The 11,984-nt window shown below is 28.6% G+C and overlaps 1 protein-coding gene across 1 annotated transcript; it reads right to left on the bottom strand.

Annotated features, from left to right (window-relative positions):
- Positions 1-1,068: 1,068 nt before the first annotated feature.
- On the bottom strand, positions 1,069-11,206 carry LOC112598555 (histone-lysine N-methyltransferase EHMT2). The gene is made up of 16 exons (XM_025345105.1): positions 9,856-11,206; positions 7,669-8,604; positions 7,514-7,600; positions 6,830-7,119; positions 6,407-6,699; positions 5,523-5,590; positions 5,221-5,450; positions 4,967-5,130; positions 4,749-4,907; positions 4,400-4,672; positions 4,184-4,325; positions 4,006-4,117; positions 3,760-3,934; positions 3,592-3,670; positions 3,326-3,504; positions 1,069-2,438 (listed from the first exon to the last, which is right to left on the bottom strand). Exons 2-16 carry the CDS (start codon positions 8,573-8,575, stop codon positions 1,337-1,339), a joined length of 4,260 nt encoding a protein of 1,419 aa, XP_025200890.1. The 5' UTR covers positions 8,576-8,604; positions 9,856-11,206; the 3' UTR covers positions 1,069-1,336.
- Between the last annotated feature and the right edge of the window lie 778 nt (positions 11,207-11,984).

The following is an 11,984-nucleotide window of genomic DNA, read 5'->3' as shown; positions in this document are numbered from 1 at the left end:
ATATCTACATAATCAAACATCTAATAGCTTTAGCTGATAAAACATACATAGATTAATTGATAATAAATAATCACATAGATAGTTATTGCAGTTTTTATAATTTAAAAATATAATATTATTGTTGTTAAATACATTACAAATTTATGTTGATTTAAATTAATACAAATGGTCAGTTTATTTAAAAAAAAATGATGCTATCAAAACATTTATTTATATTGTACTAAAAAAGTTCACTCTTTGGCTAAAAATTGGCATGTATATGAATACATTAAAAAAAAAAATGATGAACAGAAATTGTATTTAAAATTTTTCTCCGCACATAATGAAATCAACAAAAAAGTAGCTATTAATTATAACTACAACAACAATAAACTTAAAAGTAATCAAAATCAACAATCAACTGTTATCGGCTATCATGTACATAACAAATCAACACAATGAAAAAATGTACAAATATCATTGGTTATGTTATAAGAAAATATGACAATATGCTTAAATAACCTATCTAATGAACACTTCAAAAATTAAGATAAAACATTATACAATAATATCAAATGTTTTTAAAACAAAAACATTACACATTTTAAGATGATACAATTTTTAAAGACTTAATATTATATTTACAAATATAAGTAATTAAACAATAATGTCAAAACTAATATGGTACAATACTATAAAAATTAAAAAATAAATATAAATAAAAGGTTTAAGATTCAAATATATAAACTTAACTAAATTAAATTAGGAAGACCAAATGACTAGAGTTGCATTCCATCCAAAAATACAAAACAAACTTATGCAATAATATAAATATAAATTTTTTATGTCATTTACACAATGAACTAATTTTCAATAAATTATACAACTTTATGAAATGTTGATAGTTTATATATACATATTTCAAATTTCTAGTGGTTCAATTTTTGCTTTATCAAATTTGAACTACTTCTATATAATATTAAAATATAAGAAATTTCAAGTTTTAATTTAAATGGTATTTAAAAAATGAAATCAATAATATTAATTATTATTCTATACAATCAGTAATTTATAAAATCAAGTTAGATATTCAGTCATTAAAATTTTTAAAATAATTTGATTTTAATTTTAAATATCTTATGGTATATTGCTGCATCAATTACAATTATCACTGTCAATAGGTACTTTTGATAATAATTAACTTTTAAGTTAAAAATTGAATAGAAATTATCAGTCTATTAATTTCAAGAATGTTAATAAATTTTAAGTAATCTCTCAAAGAAGTATCATTATGGGTTCAACTTTTAATAGTTAATTATTTATTTAAATGTTGTCATCATTGTTACAGTCATTTCAGTCATCCCTTCGAGGACCAACTATCTTGATCAGTATAGAGAAAGCTTTCATCATTACAACCATTTATAATATATAATTCATCATTAGGTTCTACTTTGACTTCTTCGGATGCAGATGTTCTTGGCCGCTCAAGCTTACGTTGTCCATTAACTAAGTTTGATTTGGTTTTAAATTCTTCACCAATTCGTTCAGTTTTAATAAAGTTTATTAACTGATCACTTTTCTTTAAATCTCGAGTCATTTTAAAGTTACTATTTGAAGTATCAGAGGAAATAATAACCTTAGTATTGTTTATTAATCTACTACATTTGTTAACATTATTTCGAGAAGTGCCATCAGTTAACATATTAAAAATATTTTTTTTATTAGGATTCAATGCTTTACGTCTTAATACATATGTTTTAATAGCTTTATTTTTGTTTAATTTTGTTGATCCCTGGGACACTTTATTACCATTGCAAAGTTTGCCTTGTTCAGTAGTATCTACTGATGATTTTTTTCCAGAAAATATTTTTTTACTTATTGATGGACCAGAGTTTCCATTTGACAATTTATCACCTAAACCTTTTTTTAAAACAACTTGTTTTAATTTATTTTGTATTAATTTTGATCCAGTAGTTTTTGACAATCGTTTATCAGTTACCTTTAACAACTGTTTGGATTCATTTGTATGGGATTCTTTGTTTTTTATAGCACTACTTAAACTAATAGTTTTAGTCTTTCCGAGTAACTTATTTTTAGGCGTGGATATCATGTTGGTCCCTTTGGAATCATTTTGTTGAATACTGTTTACAGTCATTAATAAACTTTCATTACTTAAGCAGTCCGTTTTTTTTTTTAATGAATTAATAGATACAGATAATCTAGTTCTTTGACGCAACGTGTTACGAACTGTCTTATTGGTCTCAGGCACTTCTTGAACTAATAGTTTATCATCAGGAATTTCATTTTTTTCAGAATTTTCATCTGGTTCTATGTCTTCATTATCTGAATCAATTTGGAGGTTTTTGATGGTTTCATCAGAAAAACTACAGTTAGATTTACCACATTTACACGTGAAAAAGCCGCTCTTCACTTTCCAAAAAGCAGTTCCATAATCATAACTAAAATTATAAAATAAAAAATATTTATATTTATTGTCTACACCAGGCTATGTCAAACACATAACCTTCAACTTATTTTTTTTTTTTATATACAGCCAGTGGCCAACAGAATCAAAAGAAAATTAAATAAAAATAAAAAGATTAAAAAAATTAATATATTATATGATATTTATTTTATAACTATTTTTTTATAATGTTAGATAAAGATATAATTTAGTAAAGTACATTTTATGTAAAATGTATATGTACTCTCCCAAAAATAACTGATATTGTAGATATTTTTGATATAAATTCATTTTAATAATTTTAACGTTTTTTTAGTAGTATTTAATAATGTGAGCAACTGATTTTATTAATGAATAGCAAAAAGTCTCCTGTTTGATCTAAGTCAACAAACATTTTATTTAATTCTGTATTAGAAATAGCTCTGTCAAATAAAATTTTCCCAAAATAGAAAAGTTAATGGTAAAAACGAAATATTAAATATTATCAAACAATTATTAATTCTAATTCATTTTTGATTTTAACAATATTTAAGTGTCTAATTAACAATTAATTTGTTTTATTTGTTTGTTGATACTTTGTGTTTGACATACTTGGTATGAACTAATACAGTGGTCTTAAACCCATGGGTCGCAACCTATTTTTGGGTTGTGTAAGCTTTAAAATTGGGTCTTATTTTTAAAATAAAAATTTAATTTTTATTTATTCAGTTATCATAGTACTGATACAAAGTATTAAGCAATTTAAGCTTGTTTTTTGTTATTCTACAAAACTTAAATGGGTCGTGAAAAATGCAGGTCTAAAATATTGGGTTGCGAGTCCAAAAAGGTTGAAGACCGCTGCACTAATATATTACAAAATTATACAAGTTTTTGAAGTATTACCTTAACTGTTCACTTTTTTTTATATCTTGGACAGCAAAAAATGCTATTCTAGGAAACCTTTTATCATGATGATTGATAAATGATCGAACAGACATTAGATTTGGATCACACGAATGGTTAATAAAACGTGACACATTGCTATAGTTATAGGCATCAATGCAATATAATTCAGTAGCTCCCTAAAATGAGTTAAAAAAAGTTATTTTCTTTGTAGCTCTAAAAATTAAATTACAAGTTTTTAACCATTAGATTCATATTTAACTTACAGGATTTTCTAAATTAAATAAATAAGAATCTTCTTTTAAATCATTTGCTTTTTGATCTGTAATTATTTCACCAATATACCTTAAAACATAAATCATATTTTTAAATTGAAGTATTGAAGTACATTGATAATTATTAATTTTATTTAGTCAAATAATTAGAATACATACTCGCACACAAAAGTCCCTCTAGGTATTGGTTGTAGCGTTCTTACTCCCCAACCCATATCTTTATGCTTATACAATTCTAATTTTACTTTAATACCCTTTTGTATAACTCTGTTGCCACATAGTTGTTTATGACATCTACAGCGCCAATTACATTCATATAATATAACACTTGGATCTGATATAAAAATTATATTGAAGTTAATATCTATTCTTTAAAATATCTAATAGATTTTGTTTAATACTTACTAAAATAATCAAATTCTGAATTCAAGCGCCCATTTTCATCATACAAACAGTCACCGTTAGCTAATACACATTTACAATCATTTGTATTACAAGCACCATCACAATTGCAGCTCTAAAATAAGATTTATTTTAATTACTTGTCATTTCATACTAAAATGTTATATAAGTAGTAACTCACAGCTATATGAGACATGGCGGAATCAACATAGTTCCCAACATCGTAACAGTTTTCTTTGATGTATGTAAAATCAATAGGTAATTCATCATCAATTTCATTTACACACCTGATAGGATTATCTTCACAGCCATGAGATATATCTCTGTATAAACATATATTACAGTTAATAATTACAGGAAAATTAACAAATAATTAAAAAAGTAATAGTTTACTTACTCAGATATAATAACTGGAGTGGTTTTTACAACAGGTGTTTTGGGCTTAAGTTCTGATTCAGTATAATTTAACTTAACAGTGTTTAAAGGAGGAATAACAGTAACTGGTTTACGTTGTTCTGGTAGAACATTTTTTAATATATTATAGCATTTTGAATTTGGAAGACAGAGGTCAATTGGTCTTTTTTTCCCTTTGTTTTTATGCCAAGCCATAGCACCTTTATCTAATAGAAATGATACTATGTCTACAGCATTTTTACGAGCAGCAATATGCCTAAAAATTATTAACAAAAAAAATTAATGCAGTTGAATCAGGCAAAAAAAAAAAAAATGTATCAACAGATACTTACAGTGCAGTTTCCCCAGCTTCATTGAACATATTTACTTCGGAATCATACTCCACCAAACATTTAACAACTTCAAGGCATCCAGAAATTGCTGCCCAATGTAATGCAACATTATTTTCATCATCTGATATCCTTGTATTTGGTTTATATGTAGTAAAAAACCTAAATTTATATTAAAATTAATATAAAACAATTAAATTAAAATATTGTATTTATTATACTTCACGACATCAATATGACTATTTTCACAAGCCCAAACAAGAGGAGTCCATCCTCCATTATCTTTCCAATTTACCATAGAAGGTTGATAATTTAATATAATCTTACAACATTCTAACTTTCCATTCTTAGCAGCCAAATGAAGTGCGGTCATACCCTGTATATCCTAAAATAATAATTGATAATTGATGAATAACAACACAATAAGAATATTATTATTTATTTTATAAGAAATTAATTTGAATTTCAATATTACTTTGATTTCAGGGCTACCATTAAAGTTGATGAGATATTGAACAATATCGCTATGACCACTTTTAGCAGCCATCCTCATTGGGGATTTCATTTTGTCATCAACTTGGTTTGGATCAACACCGGCTTTTAATAATATGTATACAACCATTAGGTTTCCTTGTCTACATGCAATATGCAGTGCTGTTCGGTTATGGTTACTAGGAAAAGTATACATAAGATTGCATTTCGCCCCTATATTTAAACAATTGATTAAAAATGATAAAACTTAACAAAAAATAGTAATTGTGTTAAGAATAAGTTTACCTAAAATTGATAAAACACTTTTTATATTATTTGATTTGCAAGCTTCATAAAGTCCTTGAACTGAATGCCTATTTAATAAAATTACAAAATTTAGTAAAAACATTCGTATTTCAAATACCATTGATTATAAATAAACATAAATAAATTATTCCTTCTTATAAGTAACAAATATAATATTTTAATTTATTTATTATAAATCACTCTTAAAAATTATTCAATTAAAAGTAACGTATATTTTCTAATAATAATAATAATAATATAAAAGGGTTACTAATTACTGTTTGCTGTTTAGATTAATGTAAGAAATTTATTTTAATTTAGCTACACATTTTTATAATAAATACACATAAAATGTATTTAGTTATTATATTAAGAAGTATTTGCTTCTCAATGAATATACTTATCTCAGAAGATGGTCTTTAGTATATTATATTTATTGTTATTTTTCAAATAAAAATTATAAAAACCAATGAAAAGAATTACATAATACATATAAATTTATTTTTCTATTTTTTAAAACTTAAATTCAGAAAAATGAAAAAAATGAATATACTTATTAATGGTATTAAGTAGATAAAAGGTCATTGGTTTTCAAAATATTTTTTGATAATCACTTAATAATTACTAAATAGTAAATCACCTCTTAGGATTGAAAATCACAAATTATTACAGAATATTTAGTTTTTGTAATTGAAAATTCTAATAGGGTAGGTATAATAGCAGTATATCCAGATAATACCCAGGTATTATCAAACATTTAAGAAAAAACTAGAGAAGTGAGTGTATACAGTATACTCAGTATACTATACCTCTCAACCAATACACCACAAAACTTACTTACTTATTAATAACTAATATTGTAAAATTATTTTTTAATGACTTACTTAGTGCGTTTGGTATCAACAATTTCATCTTTAAGTTGTTGCAAGTATTTAGAAAATGTATAAATATCAATTTCTGGTGGACAGTCGAGAGTGCTCAACTTTAATTTTCCCACTTCAACAGTAACATGTGATTTAAAATCTTCTCTATGCTGGGTTTGTTTCTTAGATGGAATTACAATTTTTTTTAGTTCAAAATCATACACATCAGGGTCACCACAATGTAAACAACCCCTATCATTTTGATGGCAACCAATGTGGAAAAAATGTTTATTTTTGCACATCATAAATATTCCCTAGAAATTAAGTTAAAAAACAGTCATAATTAATATAAATCTCAACTCCTGTTAATAAAATTAAATATCAACAGTAATATTTATATATTAATATTATTGCAAGAAATAAATAATAAAAAATATACTTTACCTCCGAGCAAAACCGTCCACAACGTGGGCAACTGTGGTGTAAAAAGAAGCGTCTCATATGATGTTCACAGTATGTGACATAAGGTAGAGCAACATTAGCTCTTAACATAGGCATGTTGCCATATTCATCTAAGTGAGAAGCCAAATTCTTACATGCATAAACTTTTCCATCTATACAATCATGAGCTTTACAGGTAATTTTTCCTTCATCAACTATTACCACTTGAATATTTTCTTGACACAGACATAAATGAATTTCTTGTATTTCAAGCCCACTGTCATGTATTTTATCTATAAAAATAATGTGTTAAATATAAAATATGAATTACATCATTACCAATTAAAAAAAACAATATTTATAAATATTTTAATTTGATTGTATGCAGTAAATAAATCACAATATACCAAATGAGTATCCATCTTAAATTTATAAATAATAATTAATAATTAATTATCAATAAATCAAGATCAGCAAAGACTGAGCCTGGTCAAGGTTATGTTTTACTATAGGCTGTAAATATAATTGACAACAATAAGTATTTTTATTGGCAATACTATTTTACGGATAAAATGTCCATATATCTATATTAATGTGAAAGCAAAGTGAATGAGTATCAAATAAATGGCCTGTTTATATCATAATTGACTTGTATTTTAATCTATAATTATATTTAAATGATTATACCTTCAGCATCAATGGTTGAAATAATGGTATCCATATCGTCCTGATCATTTCTTTCACTAGATATTAATGTGCCTATATCACTACAAACTGAAAACAATACATTTCAATATTGTGAGTATATTATATAAAAATTAAATTCAATCCAAACAATATACCTGAAATAGAATGTCTTTCTGAGTTGGTTTCTGATGAGTCTGCGTCAAAATTTGTAATATCAGAGTTCACTTGATTACAAATAGCTTTTTTAATTTTTTGACGTTCTTTTTGTACTATTTTTTTTTTAAAAATATTATATCTTCCACCTCTAAAGAACTTCTTTTTTTTTTTTTTATGATCTATAGTAATTTCTTCATTTACTTCCTCTTTGATTTTTACATCTTTAATATTCTCATTTTCTTTTTCAATTGGAGGTTGTGTTGTACTAACAGGAACAACATTAACTTCATTTGGCTCTATTTTTATTTTCTTAGGTGATTTTTTTTTTGAATTTACAACAATACTGAACGTTCTTTCTTTTCGAGCAATAGCAGATTTCAACACTGATTGATTACTGTTGTTAGACCTTCTTGAAGATCTTTTGAGAGGTATAACTTCAGGGTTAACATTGTTGATTTGTTTTTTTCTTTTTGGGCTATTAGAACTATAATCGGTAAGATTGCTAGAACTCACATAAGAATCAGGTTTATTTTCATTTGGTCTCAATGTCAAGATGATTCTAGGTTTTTCATGTTCGGTTTCATCAGAATTATTTGTAGTTGACGTACTATCGACTTCAGATTGGTTTTCATACATTTTCTTTCTAGATCTAATACTAGCTACTAACTCTTCATCCACTTGTCCATTTAATTTTAGCATGAGTTCTGCAATCTCATCATCTGGACTTTTTGCTACAGGAAATTCTTCTTTTATAGTAGTTTCAATTACACTTGTTGTCACCATATTTTCTTCATTAGCCATATCATCATTATCTGAATCTCCTTCATTGCTAAATCGACTCTTCATTCTAGATAAAATTTCTTGAATATCAGGCCTACTAGGCTTTCTATCTTTTAAGTGGTTCATGTTTATAAATTCAGTAACTGCAAGTATCTCTGAAAAAATAAAAATTAATTTCTAGTCATTAACAATAATAGCAATTAATCATTAACTATCAGAAATAAACAAAAAGATATGTTCAATACTATCTACTTTAAAAATCATTTTAACATACAATGACTAAATCATATCAAATATATGATAAAAATATAAAATTTGTAGTAAAAACATGTTATCATTTGATAGGTACTAATTTGATCAACTGAATTCAAAACATCAAACATCAAATATACCTATAAAACTTTAGCAAGTGATGTTTTAGTAAAAAATAACAAAATAATGAAAAATATTCTGTCATTAATTTTTTTTCCAGAAATATACCTTAAATTTATAAAACCATTATGTTAACCATAATAACCAAGTAATAAACTGATATACATTTAAGCTCCTAGTTATTTAATTAGAAACAAAATATGATTAGTAGTAAAGATACATTAATATTTTGTTTTGGTTTGTTCAAACAATACAATTTAAAACATCGATTTAAGCAAGAATATCTTTTTGAACTTATCGCTCAACTTATAAAAACTAAATAGGTATTTAAACATTAAAATTGTATTACAAATAAATTGATTACATATATTCTTCTAAAAATGATAAAAACTACTAGGTAATTGAGTAATGACTTATAGTATCAGTGGATACAATTACACTTATCTGTTGGGTACCTAACCTTGTACATTTTAATTGATTTGGTTGAAATCAAAATTATGACAGAGCACTGAGATGACTAGGTGGGTATACAAACAGGCAAGGCATAAAGTGAAATTAGTTAACTATCAACAATTATCATTCTTATCTTTGCTTGTGTTAATTAAATAACAGATGGGTAAAGATTAAATAATTTTTTTTGGAAGCCTATGCACAAAAACCATACACTGAGCCCTGAACAGGTAAAACATATAAACACCAAGACTTAATTAACTTGTGGATCAGTTTGACAGCAGAGACGTTTAATCGGTACGTCACAAATATCGACAAGAAAACAAAAAAGTATTATACGAATGATGATTGCATCGACAGTGTGTAGGAGACTATTGCGTATGAGTGACAGATCCAAGAAAATACTCAGATAATAATTGTGGTATTGTTAATAATTAAAAAACTATTTAATACGAAATCCCAGGTTCATTTGGCACCAGCAACGACTCTGTACACGGCGTAAAAAGCGCACAGAACTACAAGGAGAACAAGAAGTACAAAAAGAACAATAATAATAAGAACAACAACAACAACAAATCACTTACAGTTCTTCTTAGGCGTCCATGGTTCCCAGACCTCCAAATTTGATTGGCTTCAGTGGCCCGGGAAACTTACACGGCGGACTTGCTTGGACGTGCCTCGGACATGGAATACGGAAAAAGCTCGAAGGCAAAACACGAAATCGGTCCGAAGAGCGACGGACAACGGTGGTGCGTGCGGGACGGCACGACGGAGGCAGCGCTTTCGGCGGCGCTAAAGACGTAACGACGCAAACGGCGGCGGCGAAGATGTTCTTCGGTGAACGAAATCACGCATGATCACCGATCGGTACATGCAATATCGGGCCGCACTGTTGCCAACCTCGGCGGGTCTCGATACCGTGTTTTCCGTATAATGTGTATATATAGTAATATACCACTACTACTATATACGTGTATATTACATTTACCACCGTGAATTATTTTTGCTGAGCTTTCGTGCGACTACTCAGCGGAACCGCGGAACAGAAGGCCCGCGTGGCAGTACGACAACTAACAACTAACAAGTGGGCGCGTACCCGCTGCCGACGTCGTCAGTGGGTCGTCGGGCGACGGCTGAGACCCCTACCTGCCCCTTCGGCAAACTTTCACCGGTCCCGCCAAACCAATGTCTTCAGAAGAATAATGCGCTCTCTGAGAATGTCTCCACCGTGCGTATTATAATCAATAATATTATCGAAATTTTATTATTGTTGTCGTACCGAATACCGATGACTGATGGACAGTGATGGATGTCGTGATCTATTGGACAGAATCCACTCAGATCGGCGGTGATATCCAAATGCGGACCACCGAAGAACGTGCGGAGACTTGGAGCGCCAATGGTGCAGCTGGTATCTCCACCGTTTTGGAACCACTGTGATGTAGGTGTAAATTGTTGTGTAATAGCGTCACCCAACGCGCGCTCTTCGTAACAATTAATAATAATATATTATATTGTATTATAATTAATGTGCCGTCGTCATCGTGAGTCGTTACTCGGAACGAACAATATATTTATGTATAATATCGTAACGATTGACCAGCAGCAGCAACTGCCACCGCTTAGCCGCTTAATGGTCGGTCGTGTTGGTGTACAGACGACATACACCGCGGGTTGGTTAACCTTATGATGATTCCCTTCGTTCGTCGCCTTACCATCACTCGATCGAGTGCGCACATCGCGACTGCGGTGTGCCGCGTGCGCTGCGCTCTGCCAGCCGCGGCTCGGTAAATGGTATAATTATTATACACGTTATATTTTTGTAATTGTATACCAATACCACGGCCGACGTCGTCGACCACGAAATTGCACACTTGGTATAAGGTAATTCTCGTAAATTTTCAGCAGAGCAATGTTACCATTTAAATTGTGAAAAAGAATCGGGAGATTTTACTTTTTACATTTTACCTAACGATGTGTGATATCGTCACGATTTTGTTCACTACAAAATATTAGATATCAGTGGCGACGTTTTATCTCGTCATCGAGTTGCGATATTACAATGCATATAACTTTGTTTCATAAACATCTGGCACCTGAATAGCATTATTGACGAATGACGATTAATATTCATTAATTACGGTAACCGTACTCGTCGTGTACAGCACACTTTTCTAGCACATTAGACATTGGTTATAGTTAAGCTCAGGGCTGGATTAACTAACCATCGCAGGGCTCTGTAGATTGTAAGCAAATATTTTTGTCGATTACCCTTATCAATAAAAGCCGAAAGCTTCAAATCATATTTTCTTTTTTTTAGTTAATTATAATAATTGTAATAATAATAATAATAATAAAAATAAAACAAAAGTCCAGTGACATCAATCATCGAAGTGTCTATTCGCCATAAGCCCATGTGATGTCTTGTGCACACGTTGTAGTAGGTATATGTAATAATAAATTATTAAACTATTTAAACTTATGAAAACCAGTCTCTATACATGGGCGAACTTTGGTTACATTTTTAGGGGCTCTATTACAGTTCAACTAAAGTGACCGACAGGGGCTTCGCCCCCGCACTATTCTTTCTATATACAACTACAACATATTACTAATAAAATATATTAATATGTATAAGTAATAAAAAAAAAACACTAAACGAAATAAATTTGAAAATAATTAATGATTAATTTTATTTTGATAACAAATATCT

Source organism: Melanaphis sacchari, unplaced genomic scaffold (assembly GCF_002803265.2).
Source record: "Melanaphis sacchari strain LSU unplaced genomic scaffold, SCAv2.0 Contig0_pilon_pilon, whole genome shotgun sequence".
In the NCBI taxonomy this organism is placed as follows: Eukaryota; Metazoa; Arthropoda; class Insecta; order Hemiptera; family Aphididae; genus Melanaphis; species Melanaphis sacchari.
This window is presented reverse-complemented; position numbering and strand designations above follow the sequence as displayed.